The sequence below is a fragment of the Seriola lalandi genome, unplaced genomic scaffold, assembly GCF_002814215.2.
Source record: "Seriola lalandi dorsalis isolate HSWRI2012SDOR001 ecotype SW California unplaced genomic scaffold, Sedor1 jcf7180002054997, whole genome shotgun sequence".
Lineage (NCBI taxonomy): Eukaryota > Metazoa > Chordata > Actinopteri > Carangiformes > Carangidae > Seriola > Seriola lalandi.
In genome coordinates, this window is record NW_019525546.1 from 323,046 (window position 1) to 346,642 (window position 23,597).

The 23,597-nt window shown below is 40.0% G+C and overlaps 1 protein-coding gene across 1 annotated transcript; it reads right to left on the reverse strand.

Moving 5' to 3' along the window:
• Positions 1–1,290: 1,290 nt before the first annotated feature.
• nubp1 (nucleotide binding protein 1 (MinD homolog, E. coli)) lies at positions 1,291–15,348 on the reverse strand. Its single transcript, XM_023397134.2, has 10 exons — positions 15,191–15,348; positions 14,048–14,152; positions 13,698–13,831; positions 11,754–11,822; positions 11,456–11,488; positions 11,251–11,341; positions 10,990–11,144; positions 6,202–6,312; positions 3,403–3,589; positions 1,291–2,909 (listed from the first exon to the last, which is right to left on the reverse strand). Exons 1-10 carry the CDS (start codon positions 15,345–15,347, stop codon positions 2,857–2,859), a joined length of 1,095 nt encoding a protein of 364 aa, XP_023252902.2. The 5' UTR covers position 15,348; the 3' UTR covers positions 1,291–2,856.
• Positions 15,349–23,597: the final 8,249 nt, after the last annotated feature.

Genomic DNA, 23,597 nt, shown 5'->3' on the forward strand with positions numbered 1-23,597 from the left:
TTTGTGTAACAGAATATGAGGGAGGAAACACATTCATTAATACCACTCCCCTATTCTATCTGAGTCTGACTGAACATTTTCCCAGACTTTCTTGTTTACACCACAATTGTTCACGACTTACAGTGTGTCGTTATAAGCTTTGTCTAAAATACTAATGATCAAACATGTGTCACCTGTTATGTATTTTAGGCGTTAGAACTGGTTCGGTGACACGGTGCATGCCACACTGCTATAACCAGTATCACCATTTTTGGTTTGCTTTTGATTTGTACCACGGCTCTTGCCACACATACTGCACCTTAAAATGAGTAGAGATTATCTGTTAATGACGGATATCGATGGAGGAGAAACCATGTAAGGAAAGATAAATAGAGAAGAAACCTATTTTGTAGCCTCAGTATGAGGTTTCTCGTGCATTGAATCTTTTAGGCACAACGCCTTTATAGAAGTAAGCCTCAGTGCAGGGTCCAAGCATTCAGGCCCGTACCGTTCTCTTGGTGTGGGCCACGTATGCACTCGCCCGCTTTTCTAAAATATGGGGAAGAATGACTCATCTGACATTTTTCTACATCTCTGTAGAGCAGTGCCACTGAAGTCTGAAAAAGTGCATTCGTCTCCATTGCAACCTTACTATAATACCCCTCTTTAAGTGACTGACGGGACTGTTCTTGCTGACATAGGCTGATCATCCGAGGAAGTGTTGCTCTTCTGTTTTTCCTTCAAATGTAGGGTCGACTATAACTTCGGACCCCGTTTACTGACGTCTTTCCCATAGATCTAAATGTCACTTTAGTTACTATTCAAACACTGGCTGTCCAGCTGAGTATCTTTGTGACTGAAGCTCCTGCTCAGAATTTTTATACCTGCCGAGGGCACGACTCGATGTTAACTGCTTCATTGTACCATGCGGTGTTCGTGTGTGGAAGCACCTGCTTTCATTGTGTTTCTCCACTCATTTATCCAGGCTTTTCCTTTGTCCTCTCTCTGTATTTATTTTTTTTTTAATAAAAGGCTTCAAGGGACCTGCAGTCTGATGTGTGAAAAACACTTGTCTGTGTGGTTGAGGCTGCCGCTGTTTTGTCTGTTAGCAGGATACAGATGCAGTTTCACATGTGTTTTTTTGTGAAGCCTGAGGGAACTACCATGTACAGCAAGTACACGAGGACAAACATATGCACAGAGTTGATTTCCATCATTTCAGGGGACATTATACTGACTTATATTCAGTTCCTTTAGACCAAGCAGGAAATTCTTGTCCTCAACCCTTACTCTAAAATGAAATCCTCACAATTTGATTATGCAAACAAATTTATGTCCCCCAACATGAGTAAGTGCACACGTGTGTACACACACACGCACGCACAGGCACACAGGCAATCATCATCAATACATATGAAACTGTGAGTTTTAACATTAAAGTTTACCCAGAACCTAGACTTAGAAGCAGATAAACAATACAAAAACAAACCTACAGTGAGGGTTTAGTAAAATGAATAGAAAAATCATGATAGGCCATTTCTTGTTTGGTATTTTATTACGTACGTGACGTACGTTACATAAACATCTGTCCAAATAATTTTTTAACATAAAATCAATGGAATCATAGACAACAGTATTTCAAAACAGGGAATACAACTTTACAAGTTATGTTGTTGCTGGTATATTTATTCTATACGAGGAAGAGTCGCTCAAATCGTGATAAACTGTAAACTTAACTTTAGATGGAAGGTTAACATCTCTCTATAAAACTCTGCTGATTTGAAAGGTGGAATGATTACAATCAACGACAGAGCAAAATCAAATGTGTGCTCAGTGGTTAACCTACATGGGTTCAATCCCCAGTTATTGGTGCCACATTTGACTCTCTTCCTGCTTACTACTGATTCTGTGCAACCAGGGTCAATGAGGGCCAGTGGATTGATAGCCGAAAAATGTCCTTGTGCGAAATGGTTAAACGTCTCCACTGCTTGAACTAGTACATGATCAAAGCTTTAACTTCCCCAAATACCATGTATTAACAGTAGTGACAGTATTTGCCAGTATCATCTTACAAAGGAAGTCACATAGTTTATACGTATGATTGTGCCAAATTGAGCCTCTGACACTGCACTGGTCCCCCGCCTGCACTTTAACTTACATAAAGATAAGTCTGGTGATATTCTATATTTCTCTTATCGTCAATGAATCCCATAAAAAGACAAAAACAGACAATGAATTGATTCCATGATTAATCACTCTCCGTGTAACCCAGGGTTAATATATCTTCTCCCTCTGTGCCATAGAGCTTTGTTTTCTATTTTGCTGTTTGCTGTTAACACATCAATAAGCAACACCGTTAAACTGGGTGGCATGTTCCTTTACTATTACCCATTAACGTGGGCACTGAAGGTTATTTTGAGTCAATCCCATAAACACTATTCTGCAGCTGTAAATACTCACTTGAGGACATGTGTATTAATCCGCAGCTGAAAAGACTCCCCAACAAATATACTACTTTCTCCTGTTAGAGTTATGTTTAGTAACAACTACAGTGCCCAGCTGTTTTAGGAAAATCATTTATTCCACCTTGAAATTTAAATTCTATATTTGCAACCTGTTTTCAGAGATTTACATCTTCAGTAGGAACAACTTGTAATGCAAGAATCGAAAATGAAGAATGGACCGAAGTGCTTATTTTGGCCACCTCACCAAACTAATACCAACGTCGCTGCCTGTCACGAATTACAATTATGTTGTAGCTTTAATAAACGTAGCAATACTGATGTTATGGGCTTTCCTATGCGTGTTTCATATCTACCATAGCATATTCATATCTATCTAGTGCTGTGGTTCAGTATGGCCGCCATCAGAGGGTCTTCAGGTGGTGCTCTGCTCCTCTGTCACATGGTTGGAACAGTAGTCCTGGATACCTGACGGAGGACAGAGGAGAGGAGCTAGTGTTAAAGAAAATAGTAGTTTTGATTAACTTTTTAAGATTTCCAAACAGATAACTATACTTCTGTTTTTTATCTTTGTGTTTGCATGCACGAGGCAAAAGCCCTGGTGACTCATCCACTACTAAAAAAAAAAACAAATTTGATGCTTCAACTTTAATCTCATGCAGCACAGTTATTTAATTTCGATATAAACCTTTCTTCCCCTTTATGAGACTGGTTCCCATTTGTAAAGATATCACTTCCCCTTTCATTACGTTTAATCAGGAATTGGACCAACAAGTAAACCATCTAGTCATCAAAAACAATGGAGGGACTTCGATGGAAGTCAAAATATATCGTCGCGCGTCAAATGTCCCTTACTCAGAAATCTATCGAAATTCACAATATGATGAAAGAGGTGGACAAATGGGAACGGGACATGTTTGTGTATGTCTGTGTTGTGAATGGATTCTTTGTAAACACTCACTCTGCACAATGCTCTGGTACGCTTTAGCAGCAGGAGAGTCGGGTACTACGTTGAAGAAAGATTTGCCCTCGTCGCAGCTACGTGCAATCCGAGGGTCTAGAGGTATCTTTCCTAACAGAGGCAGATTCAGATCCGCACACATTCGCTCAGCGCCTCCGCTGGTGGGAGGGAAGATTTGTGATGTGTTCTGCAAGAGAGAGGACAAAGAAAAACCAAAGTTGTTGGCTGCATTTTCAGATTGTTTTCAGGGGGCCTAAACGACCTAGGATCCAGGTGCTGCTTGTTTACATGTCGAGTCCAGGAACGGAAAATATTTAAATGTTTAGATTAGATGTTCACATTTTCATTGTGAGGTCACTGTCATAATCACCATGAATTTTTTTTTTTTTGTAGTCTGTTTCATCATTTAATGTCAATAACAAATGAAATCACAATGGTGGTTTGAGTGTGCAAACAGTAAAACTGAGTCTGACTTGTGTGTAACTGTGAGAAACATCACCTTCAACAGTGTTTTCAATATAGTATTGGCTCTGAATCTGGAGCGGTTTGATACTTAAATGTTTCTTTCTCTGTTCAAACGGCTTATTATGGGACAGATGAAAAAAGGAGAATGGTCAAAATCAAGGCATTGGAGGCCAATATATCCTGACTTTAAGTCCCTAGTATGAGTCAAGCTACTGGAACACATTTCCCATAATGCAACTCTGTAGTGTGTTTTGTTAGATCTTACTTGTCTGGTAAATACTGACATCTGTCAAACTAAACCTCCCAACTGCGAAACACAGGCTCCCTTTCTTTCTTACTGTCTTTTAAACACATAAAACCAATCCAAGACGACCCTAATGACATCGCTATGACATCATCAGGGTTATTCATACAACTGTTTTCACAGACTGAGCAGTACACCTCAAAAGAAATAAACTGATGTGCATGTGCAAAATTGGTGGAGTGGCCCTTTAAGTACTTTAAAAATCGTGTCCTTTAATGAGGGATGATGCAGAAAGATAAAAATGACTAATATTTAAATTTTTTTTAATGCATGATTTGCCCAGATGCTTCCCCAGTTCATGTACTGTACATTTCCATGCTTTTCATCCAGATTGATTGTGTTTGTATACAAGTGTGTCTGAGCATTACAGTTGTGGTCAAAAGTTTACATACACTTGTAAAGAACATAATGTCATGGCTCTCTTGAGTTTTCAGTTATTTCTACAAGTCTGATTTTTCTCTGATAGAGTGACTGGAACAGATACTTCTTTGTCACAAAAAACATTCATGAAGTTTGGTTCTTTTATGACTTTATTATGGGTTAACAGAAAAAGTGACAAAATCTGCTGGGTCAAAAATATACATACAGCAACATGAATTAGCAATTTTGGTGACTTAGAAAGTTGTGTCAATGAAATGAGCTTCATAGCATGGCCTCTTAACTACTTGTGAGTGATTATGAGTGACTACAGCTGGTGACTTCTCTGAGGCCATTTAAATAGGGCTCATTGGATACAAACGCCCACAAACGCTACAATGGGAAAGTCAAAGGAGCTCAGCATGGATCTGAAAAAGTGAATCATTGACTTGAACAAGTCAGGAAAGTCACTTGGAGCCATTTCAAAGCAGCTGCAGGTCCCAAGAGCAACAGTACAAATAATTGTTTGTAAGTATAAAGTGCATGGCACTGTTTTGTCACTGCCACGATCAGGAAGAAAACGCAAGCTATCACCTGCTGCTGAGAGAAAATTGGTCAGGAGGGTGAAGAGTCAACCGAGAACCACCAAAAAGGCAGATCTGCCAAGAATTAGAAGCTGCTGGAACACAGGTGTCAGTGTCCACAGTCAAGCGTGTTTTGCATCTCCATGGACTGAGAGGCTGCTGTGCAAGAAGGAAGCCCTTGCTCCAAAAGCGGCACCTTAAGGCTTGACTGAAGTTTGCTGCTGATCACATGGACAAAGATAAGACCTTCTGGAGGGAAGCTCTGTGGTCAGACGAAACAAAAATCGAGCTGTTTGGCCACAATGCCCAGCAATATGTTTGGAGGAGAAAAGGTGAGGCCTTTAACCCCAAGTACACCATGCCTACCGTCAAGCACGGTGGTGGTAGTATTATGCTGTGGGGCTGTTTTGCTGCCAATGGAACTGGTGCTTTACAGAGAGTAAATGGGATAATGAAGAAGGAGGATTACCTTCAAATTCTTCAAGATAACCTAAAATCATCAGCCCGAAGGTTGGATCTTGGGCGCAGTTGGGTGTTCCAACAGGACAATGACCCCAAACACACATCAAAAGTGGTAATGGAATGGCTAAATCAGGCTAGAATTAGGGTTTTAGAATGGCCTTCCCAAAGTCCTGACTTAAATCCCATTGAGAACATGTGGACAATGCTGAAGAAACAAGTCCATGTCAGAAAGCCATCAAATTTAACTGAACTGCACCAATTCTGTCAAGAGGAATGGTCAAAGATTCAACGAGAAGCTTGCCAGAAGCTTGTGGATGGCTACCAAAGCGCTTAATTGAAGTGAAAATAGCCAAGGGACATGTAACCAAATATTAGCACTGCTGTATGTATATTTTTGACCCAGCAGATTTGATCATTTTTTCTGTTAACCCATAATAAAGTAATGAAAGAACCAAACTTCATGAATGTTTTTTGTGACAAAGAAGTATCTGTTCCAGTCACTCTATCAGAGAAAAATCAGACTTGTAGAAGTAACGGGAAACTCAAGAGAGCCATGACATTATGTTCTTTACAAGTGTATGTAAACTTTTGACCACGACTGTACGTGCATGTGAATCTGTCAGTGACCTTGCATTTCGGACAGACGAAACCGCTCATGTTCTCCACCACTCCGATGATTGGCAGCTTGACCTTCTGACAAAATCTGATCTCCTTTCGCACATCCTGCAACGACACCTCCTAGAGAGAGAGAACCAGACAGAGGAAACGGAAATAGCGAAACAGAAAAAGAAAGGCAATGCAAGACACGAGGGTGAGGTAGAAGGCAGACAGGAGAGAAGAGAGATAGGGAAGAAACAGAGTGAGAAGAGCGAAAGAGAAAGGATCCATTAATATTGTTTTCCCTTCACTCACGTCTGCTATCAGTGTTCCCTTGAGAAAAAGCTGTGTGTTTAGCTCTCACATATAAATGTGTTAGTTGTTAGAGTGTGAAAAAAATACTCTTTGATATCAAGAGCTAGGCAACTGGCCTCTTTCCAGGGGTAATTCCCACCTCATAGGTGGTGACTTTTGGTTAAGCGAGAGCTGATGGAATGAGGAAATGATTCAACTGCTGTCTGACCTCGTAAGTCCTGACTTCATTTAAGTGTCATATTTTCTTAGAATGAAAAGGACAAACAACTTAAACAAGAGCAGAACAGATTTTTTTTTCAAAAATCTTTAGTCCAAAGTCTGCTCCAAAACACTGCAGGTTAAGCACAGTTAGCCGTTACCCTGAGCACACAGGAATGTTGGCATGCTGACACACTTAAGACTTCTTTATAGCTACAATGATAATGGCGAACTGCTAAAGTTAGCTGCTGCTTGATACCGTGCATAAACTGCAGAAGAACCTTCAGTATGGCATTTCATATTTTAGCCAGTATTAGCTCAAAGGACCACTGAGTATTGTCTTAGAATTGGAGATTACATGGGTTAATTCACAGTGTGTATGTCTATATCTATAAGATGGTCAATGTGTGTGTATTTGTGTGTTGAAAGGTCTGTAGCCAATTTAGTCCACACACCAACGTTAGTCTGTCCTTGTCATACAAACAAACCAGCATTCCTTATCAAAGCAGGTGTGAAATAATGTGCAGTCAGCAACCAAGCCTCAAAGTATTGTGTTGGGTTTATACGCGTGTCTGTAAAATGAATACATACCATCTATATACAACCTATAGCTTTGATAGTATATAATGTATACTTCAGGAGAGGACACCTGCAAATCCACAGGGTTTATTATTTTTCTGCTTAACTGTTCTGTATTTCATGTTGGGTGTTGCTACAATTTTGTGTTTTGTACTTAACTATTAAACAACTTTATATTGTGCCATGGCAGTTAGTGTGGGCAGTGGAGCTTAAACTTTTATGAGTTCATGATAAAATAGCATCCTCTGTTGGTTGCCATTTGGTAAAAACATTGTGTGAAATGAAAGCACTATCAAAAAAGTTACAGGGATCATCAAAGTTTTCACATTTTGTCATGTTGCAGCCTTATGCTAAAATAAGAAAAATGTCCCTCAGCAAGCTTCAACCCTCATCAAACTTAAAACCCCATCCCTTGCGTGTCCGACAGATACGTTACAGTCATATGGGGGTTTTGTTTTGCCTTTCGGCACAGCAGATATGCAGTCTTATTTTCTGTAAGTGTTCCTGATCTTTCAGATCTTGTCTGGCCTAGACAGTTCCCCTTAACTGTCATTTCATAATGCCATTTCAGACAGTAGCCATTTCAAACTGGAAGTGCTATGGTTGTTTTTTTTAATAACCGCTCCTTCTTTGTAGGAGTCAGTTAGCTTCATTTTCAGATCCTCAGTTGGGCATAGGTTTTTTTTTAGAGTCAGAGAATTTATCAACTCTGGAAATGTCATCAGCAAACAAGTTGTAACAAGACAATTAAGGCTAAATGAGTTCCTCAAGTTCCGATGATTTAAAAGTAGCAAATTGTTCAAACTTTTGCACATGCCACAAATACAGTTGGATTTTACTGGAGAAAGTAACAGTTTTTTTCAATGTCTGTTTGCTGCAGAGATTAAATTTACTTCATTTCACTTCAATGACCAACAAAATATGTCATTTTGAAAGCTGTGCCAATTTCTCTCAATCTTCTCAGAATTATTTTCCACTAACCCCCAATGGTTGGCTACTTACTGCATTTAGCTGTGGGTTACACATGTAGGTGGAGAGACGACTGGTGACACTTACAGGAGTATGGGGAGTGAGGGGTTTTCCACTTGTGACAAACTACTACACTCTATCATGGTCTTCCATTATACAGTCACCCCCTCTCTTTTTTCTCTTTTTGGTTTTCTTCTTTTATGATTGCTAATATATTCTGATGTGAATTCTAGACATAAGGTCTTTGCTTTTGATTACTAGAGACATTATAACAAAACCTAATGTTTAACAGAGATGCCAAAATATAATGCAGCTGTAGCAATGTTGCGTTTTGAGTATATGGCATGATACCCGTGTTTAACCGCAGCATCAGATCTTATTATCAGATCTCGTTTGTTGTCTAATAATCTCGTTGTGGTTTTTAGTGTCACTATCACTATTACTCTGTAGATTAAGGTAAAAACCACCAACTAAACGAACAAATCCAGGTGGTTATGGCAGAATTCCCCTTTACGGTTGCTGTAAATGCAGTTAGTGGGCGTCATTCACTAATATCGTCTTAAGTATTTTCTTAAGAACTTTCATAAGTTGTTCTTAAGAAAACTCTACAGGTGCATCTCAATAAATTAGAATATCATGGAAAAGTTCATTTATTTCAGTAATTTAATTCAAAAAGTGAAACTCATATTATATAGATTCATGACACACAGGGTGAAATATTTCAAGCCTTTATTTCTTTTAATTTTGATGATTATGGCTTACAGCTAATGAAAACCCAAAATTCAGTATCTCAGAAAATTAGAATATTGTGAAAAAGTTCAATATTGTAGACTCACGGTGTCACAGTCTAATCAGCTTATTAACAGAAAACCCCCTTGCAAAGGTTTCCTGAGCCTTTAAATGGTCTCTCAGTCTGGTTCAGTAGGCTACACAATCATGGGGAAGACTGCTGACTTGACAGTTGTCCAGGAGACAGTCATCAAGGAGGGTAAGCCACAAAAGGTCATTGCTTAAGAAGCTGGCTGTTCACAGAGTGCTGTAGCATATTCATAGAAAGTTGAGTGGAAGGAAAAAGTGTGGTAGAAAAAGGTACAAAAGCAATAGGGATAACCGCAGCCTTGAGAGGATTGTGAAGCAAAGGCCATTCAAGAATTTGGGGGAGATTCACGAGGAGTGGACTGAGGCTGGAGTCAGTTCATCAAAAGCCACCGCGCACAGATGTATCCAGGCCATGGGCCTGCCAAGCCGCTCCTGAACCAGAGACAACGTCAGAAGCGTCTTACCTGGGCTAAGGAGAAAAAGGACTGGACTGCTGGTCCAAAGTCCTCTTTTCAGATGAAAGTAAATTTTGCATTTCATCTGGAAATCAAGGTCCCAGAGTCTGGAGGAAGAATGGAGAGGCACAGAATCCAAGTTGCTTGAAGTCCAGTGTGAAGTTTTCAGTCAGTGATGATTTGGGGAGCCATGTCATCTGCTGGTGTTGGTCCACTGTGTTTTATCAAGTCCAAAGTCAGCGCAGCCGTCTACCAGGAAATTTTAGAGCACTTCATGCTTTCTTCTGCTGACAAGCTTTATGGAGATGCTGATTTCATTTTCCAGCAGGACTTGGCACCTGCCCACACTGCCAAAAGTACCAATACCTGGTTTAATCACCATGGTATTACTGTGCTTGATTGGCCAGCAAACTCGCCTGACCTGAACCCTATAGAGAACCTTTGAGGTATTGTCAAGAGGAAGATGAGACACCAGACCCAACAATGCAGACGAGCTGAAGGCCGCCATCAAAGAAACCTGGACTTCCAACACCTCAGCAGTGCCACAGGCTGATTGTCTCCATGCCACGCCGCATTGATGCAGTAATTCAAGCAAAAGGAGCCGCGACCAAGTATTAAGTGCATATACATGAACATACTTTTCAGTCGGCCAACATTTCTGTATTAAAAATACCTTTTTTTTATTGGTCTTATGTAATATTCTAATTTTCTGAGATACTGAATTTTGGGTTTTCATTAGCTGTAAGCCATAATCATCAAAATTAAAAGAAATAAAGGCTTGAAATATTTCACTCTGTGTGTCATGAATCTATATAATATATGAGTTTCACTTTTTGAATTGAATAACTGAAATAAATGAACTTTTCCATGATATTCTAATTTATTGAAATGCACCTGTAGATCAGGTTCATGTTCTTAAACTGCAGAATTGTGCAGGCACAGACAGACGTCACAAAGAGATACCATAAGGGAAAGTTGAGAAAATGCCAAAAATGAAAATCTAAAGATGGAGCACCGGAATCAAAACGCAAAATGAACTTTAGTAGTTCTGAAGTGGAGGTACTGTTGCAGGAGGTGAGCTGCAAACGAGCCGTTAAGTGTTAATGTAATGTTCATTTATATTAAAAGACCATAATGCTTTATAAAATAACAAAGGTTATTTAAAAAAATATATTATAAATGACAAAAATATTATCTTATTATAAATAATATAATATATAATTGTAGAACAGAAGAAAACGCAATAACCACTTATTTTGCTCAAAAATCTCAGTACTCAAATGTGCTTAAGAATGATCTTAAGTGTGCGTAGATTCTGTTCTTATCTAGAAACAAATCCCAAATCAGAAAACATTTGTGAAAGTCAGAATCTTCGTAAAAAAAGTGTGTAACTGGGTTTCTTCTTAAGAGAGGTTGGTGAATGAGGCCCAATGTTAGTTACTGCAGCAACTGTTATAGGTTATATGCTTGTCCATGTGTGTACCTGTGGTGTGGTGATGATGACAGCTCCATCAACGTGGGTGGAGCTTAGATACTGGACAATAGAGAGGTGCTCGTCAGAGGTGCCAGGGGGCGTGTCCACAATGAGGTAATCCAGCTCCCCCCAGTCCACATCTCTCAAAAACTGCTTGATCATCCCTGATTGGAGACGAACACCACACAATTTATAGTGGCATGACATGGAAAAAGTAAAACAATTTTTTTCTCACACACCCACCACACACACACCCCCACACACACACACCATTCTTCTTGGGTCCTCTCCAGATCACAGCATCATCAGGGCTGCTGAGCAGGAAACCAATAGACATGACTGCCAGGTTGTCTTCCACATACTGCAACGCACACACACAAACACACAAACACATATTTATGATATAGGCAACAATAATTTCTTCGAAGAATTAAACATAAAAAAAATTCCAGCAGCATAGTTTGAAGTGACTCACCACAGGAGACCAGCCTGAGCCACTCTGGTGAACCTGCGCACAAAACAACAGATTAGGCACGTGTAGTCCAACGTTAAAGCTTGATTACACAAAAAAATAAAACAAAAAACAAACTAAAACAAGATATGCACACAAAGAATTAATACAATATGTGGTTGGAAAAAAGTTTACCACGTATACTTTATGTAAAATGAAGAACATGGACACCGTCCTTTGCACAGATTTGTGATATTTACTCATTATTATGTGTTGTACCTGTACTATTATTCATTTTCCCATTAACTAAGCCACAGCTTACTTGCTCTCCCTCCAAGCCCATGATCCTTGGAATGGATGGACCACAGATATCTACATCCAGCAGGGCAACCTAGAAAGAGAAGAGCAGAGAGCAGAAAAACAAACCCCCCTTTAGTCTCTAGTGCAGTGGAGTCTGCAACAGACTCAGGCTCAGTTTTGTAATTCTGAACAACTGTCTGCAACAAGCATTGAGGGTGAGGACGCTGACCTCTTGAAATGTCTTAAAGGCTACAAAGAAGACATCAGAGAGGAGGAGGACTGACAAGGTTTTATCCATTGTCTTTGAACTACAGCAGCTTTTTATACAGCTGAACATGGTTATGCACACAAGTAGTTTTAACAAGACACACTGTGAAGGGTTCGCTTCTACTGATAAGTAGTGACACATCCCACAGTGTGAGGGAATGTGGTAAACATCAGGACAGTGGGGTGGGGAAGAAAAACACAGGTGTTTTTCCTATTCACATTAACACAGCTAAATCTGAACTGGTTTGGCCTTCCATCCTAAAACTAGCCAAGGTCTATGGTTTACAGTAACTGTGTCCACAATACACACTGACTTATCTTAAGTTAAACAGTGAACTGAATGGTGCTCTTGCCATTTCACTGATTAGCTTAGCTGCAGTTTAGCTAAACTATAACTTGTTGTACCACAGATTTACAGCAGCTAATCTGGGTACAGGGTAATGTTGTACATTAACTTGGTAAATGGCAATTTAACAAACTGTTTTTCTAATTTTGCAGTTCAGAGAACAGATTAGTCAGTGCTACAGAAAGAAATCAGGAATAACAACAGAGCCTACAGAGGTTTTATCAGGAAGCTGCACATTTTGTTATCACAAAGACACTTTTTTTTTTTTTTTAATCAAAAACAAATTTAAACCCTGTTACTGGAAACATTGCTTCTACAATAATGACCCTATTGCAATTCAATCTGTTAAATACATTATGTTCTATATATAATATTTTTCTCCTCAGGTGACTCATACAGTGTGTGGCTGTTCTGAATTGACCCCTTCAGTTTGTCAAATAGACAATAACCCTCTTTCTTGATGCAGATGTGGCATCTTTTAAATGTACTTACACAATATAAGTAGTGACACACTGGTAAAAGTTTTGCCTTAATAAGTTTATACATGGTGACTTTTGAACTTTTTAGAAACTAATAATGAATTAATAATGTGGTTTGAAATCTTCCCTTATGCTTAACTTGATGCCCTTGAACCATGTCAACAGTGACCTCTAGTGGCACTTTGATGATTTCTGCAGGACAAGGCGACTGAGTTTAGACTAAACCTCAGCCAGTGTAAACGAGGCACAGCAGGAGGTAAATAGACACAAACAACACAGTTTTAAACGCATCTTAAAGTAGACAGTGAGGGGGCGTCGAGTAGCTCAGTTGGATGAGCATCCTCCCCATGTGTAGAGGCTACAGTCCTTGCTGCAGGTGGCCCCGGTTCGGACAAGCCCTTAGCTGCATGTCATTCCCCCTCTCTCTGCCTCCCCATTTCCTGTCTTTCTCTACTGCACTATCAATAAAGGCACAAATAGCCCGAAAAAAAAAAAAAAAAAAAAAAAAAGGAAGGTGACTGAGATTTCCATGTCTTTTTTGATTACAAAGCAGGTCTAGGTTCTATATAAATACTGTGAAAGTATCAAAGCGCTCAATCCACAGAGAAATCCACACAGCTCATATTCACAAACTGCCTTAAAAAGAGCCATTGGGACTTCTGTAACTTTGTGATGTCACAACGAAACTGTCACCACCTCAGCTATATAGCACGGCTCACCTGGACCCACCATCCAACCTTTGTTTTTTGTTGTTTTAACTTTATTAACTACACAAGACCAAGTGGCCATTCTGCCACTGAGCTAGTAGCTACTAGAGCACAGGCAGCACAGAGAGACGCTTGAGAGAGATGTAAAATGCAAACACAAACATTACCTCCTTTGTGCTGTCACTTGCCAGGGCGTGGGCCAGATGGGCACTGAATGTGCTCTTCCCCACTCCTCCTTTTCCAGATAACACAAGGATCTTGTGTGTGACTGTTGACAGCTTCAGTCCTATCTCTGCTATGGCTGGGATGAGAAACAGGGGGAGGAGTTGAAAGATGGAGATGTGTGAAGCAGCAGAACAAGACTCCTCACTTTTCCTCTTGAGTTTGAATCAGCTTCACCATGAGTCACTAAATTCAAATTTAAGTCCCCCACTAATCCCACGTGGATTTGTTGAACTGTCTAACCCCAATGTATATATCAAATTACCATAATATCAAGGTGTGTTAACAATCTTACCAGGGTCTGGGGCCTTGGTGGCTCCAGAAGCACACAACTTCTGGTTGGGGCAGCCCTGACATGATGATGTCTTTCCTGCTTGCTCACTTGTTGTACCTGGACAATCTGAAAGGAGTAATAGGAATCCAGTTATTATTGTGATGGCTATATCAGAGCATCTTAAAACAATCTGAACCCAAAGTATGTTCTGGGCCTGGTTCAGGTGGCTAAAACCCAACTCTACAGTTGAGCGTCTTTTCTTTAACCTCATTAACCCACCTGGAAACTGGCATGTCATTTCAAAATCCAGCTGTGCAGAAAAACTCACATGACTTTCTTTTTGATTCTAGAGGATATATTTTAGCTTCCAAACACACTAAACGCGCCAAACAGAATCTTGAGGAAATGTGTAAAAAATCTTGCAGAAAACATCTGGAATATTTCCATTTGATGGACTGGTGTGGCCATCAAAAACATGAGGTTTCGGGTTTGAATATTTCACCCTGTGCAGATATCCCACAGCTACAGATTAGAGAGGAATATGATCATTTTAACAAAGTCAATTAAAAGGGGAAGCTGCTTTTATTATACAATTCCATACTGCAGATTAATATGATTAAAAGTGGTATTCTATCGAGAAACACCAGGTGGTCATTTTTCACTGTGTTTCTGGACCCTGAAAACTGTGTCACAGTGAATCAGCACAATTTCAGGCAGCACTGTGGCGCTTCATTACAAACTCATTCAATACTGTTTAACTGACCGTCGGTATTTACTATTTACTAGTACTTGTCCAGACAAATTTCTGTTTTGGCATTAATCCGCTGATGTTTATCTAATTTAATCTAACTATCTAACTAACATTTTAATAACTGCGTCACTGAACTTCACAATTGACGAAGCAATTTGTTATTCGCTCTGACTAAAATGTCCCAGCACTGCACGTCCAGGTGGCGATATTATAACTGATGAACCTGCCTGGATGTAAAAACCCTGGAAAATAACAGGAATATTTTAAGTGTAGTCTTGTCAACAGTAAAACAGACGTTTGTTTAAAACACACCACAACCAGTGAGACGCTATTACAAAACGCCAAATCGCGAACCAATAGGTTTATGGTCTAGTAGATACAATCCACATAAATTTAACTTTTAAAAATCTTACGTTCATTAGCATTATCTGGTACGTCCGACATCTTCACACAAGCGTCCGTCAATGAAAGTCTTCCCTCGTTGATGGTTCCGGATACGCACAACAGGAAACTTCTGTGGCGTCGTTTATAAACCTCCTTCTCTGGCAACAACGCATCTGTTTGAGACATGGACTGTGTGAAATAACATGATAATAATGTATTAAAGAGTAAACACGTCAGGCTCATACGATTCATTACATTTATGATTCAGCCGAACTAAACTGGTTTTCGGTGCTTTATTCAGTTAATTCTAGTCTTTTCAGTCCGCTTCTGCAAATGTCCAAGTATATCAAAGTATACACGAAATGAACCTATAATATAAACTAAAGAAATAGCCATTGTAAACAATGTCTGGCTCCGCCCCTGTTAGCCCAAACTTAGGTCTGTATTCAGGGGACATGCTCCCCCAGGGAATTTTTTCCCCCATTCATGGCAGCTACATGCACTGTTTACTGCATCAATCCATTTGTACATCATTTGGGAAAAACATGATAGTTGCCGAGGAAAAAAAATCATCCCAAGCCTGTATCATATTTTGAATCTAATTGTCTCCATCATTCTGAAACCACAACACTTTTGACAATGACTAATTTTCACTACTGCCACACAAAAAGAGGCATAAGTTGTCTGATGACAGAGGTGGGGAATGAATTATTTGAATATTTTTGTTACACTATGCTGGAGTAGAGTTCAAAGAATTAATGTTAAGATGAAAAATCTACATTTAAATCCAGACCATAATAATATGTGCTGCTCTAAATGAACAGACATGGATCCACAACAACGCAGAGTAAATGTCTTAACAACTCTGAACATGTACTGTAAATTACATTGCTATCATCAAAATGAGTGTTTCAAATCTTAAACTTTATATCCAATTAAAAATGTGGATGAGATCTGTTAGTGGGTACACTACACAGCTACTATAGATTATGGGGTTGGTGAGGGAATCTAGTGGCTCAAAGTAATTTCAGCTACATAACTTCAGTAGCCTGACTACTAGCCGAAGAGTAATGCAATTCCTGGATTCCACATTTTAATTTGTCACTTCTGACATTTAATCAATATTTTACTGGAATACACATCTGTTGATTCTTCACAAAGTCAGTGCCCCTTGTGTTAATCTATGGATTCTCTCTGATGTCTAGCTTTGGGACAGATAATTCAGACCTTGGGCCCAGGAGTACCATATGTGACATTTAAGCCTTTCAATTAGTCAAAATTGTTTTCAAATTAATGAACTGTATGTTTATGAATGTTGTGATTATTATTTATTAGTAACTTGAACTTCGTGCACAGCTGCTGTTGGACTTATACTTGCAGTTTACCTTCACTTACCACTGCAGTTTATTGATTTTTGCTGCTGCTTGTGGACTTCATGCCGGTTTACTCTGTGTCCATGAGAATGTGAGCAGTCTTTTAATAAATCAACATGTTATGTAATCAGATTCCATCCTGCATCTAAGGGAAGGGCTGGCATGGGGAAAATAGCAGGAAATTAACAAACGCCGTTCAGTCCCACCGCCAGAACAGTAATGGCTGTCCGTGTGTGCTTCAAACCTGGTTATGGGTTGTTGGACTCCGAAAACAAGTCGGATCGCACTTCAGCTGGATCTGTGCCGGATGACTGAGTTCCCACTGGGGGGTGCTGTTGATTCAGTCATGCCTGGAAAAGTTCCAGTCACATACACACACGGGTAAGGAAAGAATCAGGGAGAAGGGGGGTTGTATAATACACATTCAAGTTTTATAGAAATTGAAATTAAAGTTGCTGAACTGAATATATAACATTTTAAAGCTGCTCTATTTGGCATTTTAACATCATTAATATGTCATTAAAATTCATGGAAATATTAATGATCTTAGAAATTTTATTTCGAACATTTAGAAAAGTGAGGAATTCAGGGGGGGATCTCAGAGAACATTAACTGTAAAGAGCAAAGGCTAGTAATATCCTCAGGAAGTATCAGCAATACAGTTGGCATAAGTTACTGCTGCGTAAACATTTTACTTAATTAGATGAGGTAACAGGTTAAGAATGATTCTTTAATTAAAGAAATGCACACAACATCTTCAATGTGTTAAATTTGTGGCATCTCTCTCCACTTCTCTGACTTTTTCTTTTTTCATTCATTTCATTTGTGTGTGTGTGTGTGTGTGTGTGTGTGTGTATTGCATATCATTTTATGTGGGTCTTGGTAGTCCACAGTTGTTTCTATTCAAACACATTTAAACTTTGTGAACAAACTGTTTTATTGGCTTATTGGCATTTTAGAAAATGGTGATTGGTCAGAAGAGTATCAGTTTTCTGGCTTTGCAATCAGACAAAGAGAAGTGGTAGATGCACCTGTGTGTGTCACCTGGCAGTCATGTCTATTGGTTTCCTGCTCGGCAGCCCTGATGATGCTGTGATCTGGAGGGGACCCAAGAAGAATGGTGTGTGTGTGTGTGTGTGTGTGTGTGTGTGTGTGTGTGTGTGTGTGTCTGTTCAGGAACATCTGTGCATTATGTGTGTGACTAAAACATCCCTTGATCCAATAAAAGCATGAGCAGATTTCTGAAATGTCTGTGTCAGTATGTTCCTTCATAAACATTTCTCTCCCTTTGTGTGTAACATATTAAATCGCCTGTGTGAATGTGTAAGTGTGTGTCTGTGTGTGTTAAGTGCCCTCTCCCCCCCAGCTGTTTGCCCTGTCAAGAGTGTAATGTGATATTTTCTTTGTGTCAGCCCAGCCATCATTAACTGGCAAACTTATTCACACGAGCCATGAACAAGCTTATCACTGTTTTCACATTCGTGGTAGGTTGTTAGAGCACAGTGTTTCTGGGCACTGATATATGGGTAGAGATAATGTTCAAGATTAGAAATGGAATTAAGAACACAGGTAGTAAATATTAGTTAAAATTACATTGACAAATTTCCATAAAGCATGTCTGATATATCATGGCTGCATGAACTTGTCCTTGATTGTAGTTACAGATGAGGCAGTTATAAATTGAGTTAGAGATGTTTCCAATGAAGAAAGACAAAAACAATGAGAAAAATCCCTGAGTGACAGCAGGGAGAGAACGTTTAAATTAGACATCAAAAGAGAGACAGGGACAGACGGCGAGACACGTACAAAGACATGAACAGAGTGAGCAAGGGCTGCAGCACAGAAAGAGAGAGACAGAGAGCAAAGATAAGGGCGTCATTAGGTGTGTAATTCACTCCTCGAGGCTACATGAATGTCTAAGCAGACAAAAGCGACAGCACAGCTGGAGGCTGTAGTCTGTAGGAGTGGTTTTTGAAATAGCTATAATATCCTTCCTCTTTCTCTGGTATTCCTCCTCTACCTCTCCACACCCTTTAATGGAAGTGCTAAAAAGGTCATATTGGCTCTTTGAATAGAAAAAGACAGAGAGAGTGTGTAATACTGAATCTAAAAAAAAACCCTAAATATTTCACTGACTTTATTTAACTCGTTAATGCCCATGTGTATGCAGAACATATATATTAGATAACCTATGTACTGCATATTTGTAGAATTGAAGAAAGTAAATAAATGGACATCCAAACTGATGAAAACAAGACTGTGGTTGAAAAGAAACTAGATTTTCCACCAGAACTAACCTGTGTTTGAAAAGTGCCGAACCTGATTAGTGAGGTGTAAACATATGAAAACACTGCAGGGAGGACATTGGTGTTGACAATGGAATATAGACAAACTAAAAACGAAACAAAAGTTCCACACGGAAGATCAATACCACCCTCATATATGATACAAAGCACAAAAGACTGGGAACAGGGGAAACAGTTATCCTGGCTCTGTCCAAAGGAAATAAAATCATCTTACCAGCATTTCTACAGCTCAATGTTTAGTCCATTATATGTTGTTTTTTTAAATTGTGTCTCCAGGAAGCTGTGTGTTGAACTACTTCTTGGGAGCAACAGCTTCCTTCAGTCTCCGTTGGTTGGAAAGTGCTCAAAAATAGTTCCTATGTTTTCAACCTTTTTGCGATATATTTAATGGACACATATTAGATTTGTATCGGCGTTCCCATCTAAGTCTTCACCAGTAAGCAAATAAGGTAGATCCTTATGTCGAACTATTTTCTTATTCCGTTGGGGATCATCAATGTCTGTACAAAATTTCATGGCAGTCAATCTAACATTTGTTGAGATGTTTTAGTTTGAACCACCGTGGCGGTCTGACCAATAGACCGACATTACTGTGGCTAAAAGTGATGTATGTGTAATAAGTATTGAGCATCTCCTTAATAAAACTGTGGGTTGTACTCATATCATTAACTCTAAATGCTGTGTGCTAGTGTGCTTGTGTGCACATACATGCGAATGAGCAATGACATCACTTGTCAAATCTCACACACACACACACGCACTCACACGCAGTGTTCAGTTGAGCAGATAGCCCATCATGAAGTCAGACACATTCTGTCCATTCAGCAAGTGGTCTACAGACACACACACACACACACACACACACACACACACACACACACACGCTAACACACGCACACACACACACACTAATGGACTCAGGTCAGATTTTGGTCACAGAGTTACTCAGCACAAAAGTTAAGCCTTGACTGCAAAAGCAGTCATCACACTGGGAACAATGCCACACACACACACACACACACACACACACACACACACACACATACACACACACACACATACACACACACACGCACACACACTAGCCTTAACTTAACTCACACTTTTTCTATAAGGATTAACAGAAAGGGTTTTGTGTGTGTGCGTGTGTTTGCGTGGCAGAGAAGAGAAGTCCCACAACTGAAGAGGAAAGAGGAAGTAAGTCGTTTATGGAAAAAAGATGGGTGTGATCAGGACGTGCTGCGGTTAATGAGCTGCATGTGAAGTACAGTAGGAAACATAGTGTTTGTGGCTTTCATTAGATTTCATAAGGTGTTCACTCTTCCCTTTCTGCCTTTTATCCATAGATCAAGTACAAAAGAAACTATCACAGATTTTTAAATATGAACAGAACAAACCTGGAACGCCAAATATGTTGCGCAGCTGCCATTGCTTTTATGTTTTAATACACTATACCATCAATTATGCAGAAGCTTTGTTTGCCACCTTCCAAAAATTAAATCTCCACCAAGTGTCTCAGGCTTCCAGGTATATTCCTGGTCTCTGCCATGGCTTTGTTCAAGCATTAAACTGTAAAAACAATGACAGCGGCTGCCTTGGTGTGGGTGTGTACAAGGTTTAGTCACATGAATCTGCAGTTAGACATATTTGCCTAAAACCTGTATTTTTTCTTTTAGCATGTCCTCAAATGACAGCATCATTTTTTCAGTAAGCGCCTAAAATATTTGTTTATGTTCAAGTGACAAAGCTCTCTAGAGGCTGTAGTAATTATGATTCTTGCCCCTCAGGAGAGAAGGAGGAAGCTGGGTGACTTTTTCTTTTGAGCCACAAAGTCAGCAGATGGAGGAGGTCAGGGTGGATGGATGGGACATGAAAATGACTTCAGAACGGAAGATCACTGTTTGCCGCTGCTTTATTTCCAACAGTCAGCGTTAACGTCTTCTAACCCGGACAACGATTGTTAAGTATTACAACCAGGATGTCAAAGGTCTCCTTACCTTAATGAAGTAAGTAATAAAGTTTTTTTTTTTAAACTTATTTTAACCCAAACTATTAATTTCCCATAACCCTAACCAAGTTATTTTTCTGCTTAAACTTAACCAAACCTTGAGCATAGCATTATGAGCTCATAACCAACAAATGATGTCATCCTGCTGAAGGAAGCATCAGATCAACATGCTCTTACGTGTCGATCTGGAGCGCCATTGCATTTGGTTTTTTTTCGTTTCAAGAAGTTGTCTGCATGAACTCTCCTTAGCCAATGCAATGGTCTTCAACAGGAGTCGAGGCGACCTGATGGTCAGAGACACTACCCCACAAGCAGAATGACACACTCTCACAAGGACACTTTTTTTTTAACAACCATGTCTATGTGGTTTTACTTCCCCTCCATCGTTCTTCTGTCTCAGATACTCCCCTGTTCCCTCCATCCTCCTCCCCCAGTTCTTCCTCTTTCTTCCCTTTGTTGTGAAATTCTCAGCTGTTACGGTCACATGGGGTCATCCCCTTGGAGACTTGGAGAAATTTTTTCACTGCACCTTGTTGGCTTACAGTCTGATGTGTCTATAGAGTGTCAGAGATTTTTACACTTGTGTTTAACATTTTAATCTCATAAACTGCGCCTTTCACCATGCCTTTGTTTAAACTCTACAGCCCTCCAGAAACAGGAATGTTTGTTACTCTGTCCGCACCTAACGAAAATGCAAAGTTACACTCACCCACAATCATTAAACATGGGATATGCAAAATCGTTGCTCAGCATCATAAGCAGCACGTTATTTACATGCATGCATTTTTGTTTATGCTTGTGTGTGTGTGTGTGTGTGTGTGTGTGTGTGTGTGTGGACACTAACTGAATGATAACACATGAAAATCTACAAAAGTCACCCAACTGGATCTGCTTAATTTTGGTTTGTCTTGTAGTTAAATTAGGCGTGCAGCTGAGACTCCTAGCTAAAAGTTGGGTCACACTCATAGTGTCCTGACAGTATGATCGTAGATGATGCAAACACCCCTGAATCCCTGCAGTGGCTGACCCTGTGATGGGCTGGGGAAGGTGCAGGCAGCTACACGCTTCCTCTGATGAACATGGGGTCGCAACTCACTTATTCTCACCAGATGAGAAGAGTAGATTCCAGGAGTTTCTGGGGGTTCACACCTATGTTTTTGTAAAGTTTAAACAAGCCAGATCAAATGTTTTAATAAGTGAGCTGGAAGGCAAATTTCTGTTACGTTCTGACAGAGCCAGGCTAGCTGTTTCCCATAATGTCCAGTCTGTATGCTAAACTAAGCTAACCAAGGTCATGATCCCTCACCAGGTTCCCACACACACCAGAAGCACTGCTGCGAATCACCTGGGTCCTCCTACAAAATCTAGTCTGCTGGCGCACTTTATAAAGTCCAGTTTAAAAGCAAGAAGAAACAGTTACTACTGGTAATAAGATTCTTGTCATTTTCTTTTTCTTTTTTGCCAAAATGTAAAAATATTCATGATGATAATGTACTATGATCAATATTTGAGCAATGGACACATACACACACACACACACACACACACACACACACACACACACACACACACACACACACACATGCATGCAGCTCAAGTGGAAAAGGAATTTCAGATGCTTCTTGCAGTTATTCTGGTCAGGCTGAAGCCAAAGGAATCCCAGACATCAACTCTATTTTCATGCCTCCATCCCCCAGCCTCCATCTCACCAGCCCGCAACTTGAACCAGTGACCATGCAGCCCTATTACTCCTGAGACCAAACTAATCAAACAGTCCCCCCCTCATCCCAAACAAGGTGAATCGGGGGGGCTAAAACCAGGGCTAACCCTGCAGGGCTTCAGCTTTCACAGCTCGGCCTCAGAATGCTGCTGTGGCCGAGGTTTTAACATCTGGCAGATGCTCCTGATGTGGCTCGCTGTTCATCATTAAGACAACACCATCTTGTGAAGAAGTGACAACAAGAGATTAGTAAATGAAGAAGGAACTGTGTGCTGTTTGCCCGTGTGAATATGAGATGGTGGTGTGTTTTGGTCCGGGGATATCACCCTAACTTGACGTTTGACCTGCCACAACCTTCACACTTCCAACAGCCTTCATCACAATGCTGAGGGCAGAAAAGCCCGTGTACATGTGAAGAAACCCACACGCACACACACACACACACACACACACACACACACACACACACACACACACACACACACACACACAATCTGAAGAGGTCAGGGGTCATTAGAGAGGAGAGGTCATAAGTTAGCTGATGGGAGGCCAGGTGATGTCCCCTGCTCCCTCTCAGCTGTCCTGACTCACTGCCTGAACAGAATAACCCCAGAATAACTATTGTTATCTCTCTTGTCATGGCTATATTTGATCGTGTGTGTGTGTGTGTGTGTGTGTGTGTGTCTGAATTCAACAGTTGCGGGGCAGTTGTGATGACAATGAAAATATCTTGGTACCGAGGAAGGGAAGCATGTCGGAGTGTTTATGTAAAGGAAGGAAGATTAGCCCGGGCTCGAAGCTTCTAGTCACACAGTGTCAGATAGAAATGTTTTCCTCTGCATTTGTTTTCACGTACACACTGGTTTTAAACTCTGAACATAGGAGAAAAAGCTGCACTGAATTTCCTGCCATAGAAATGAAAAATACAATATCTGCCATCTAGTGAACATAAATATACACAATCATAAACAGGAGCTGATTCATGCACAAAAGTAAGGTTATTTATTCTTTATTAATTTATTCTGTTTC

Coding starts and splice junctions, on each gene's coding strand:
- nubp1 (XM_023397134.2), bottom strand. CDS start 15,347: ATGTCTCAAACAGATGCGTTGTTGCCAGAGAAGGAGGTTTATAAACGA. Junction 14,153..15,190: donor ACCAGATAATGCTAATGAAC/GTAAGATTTTTA, acceptor TACTCCTTTCAG/ATTGTCCAGGTACAACAAGT. Junction 13,832..14,047: donor CACCAAGGCCCCAGACCCTG/GTAAGATTGTTA, acceptor TTCTCATCCCAG/CCATAGCAGAGATAGGACTG.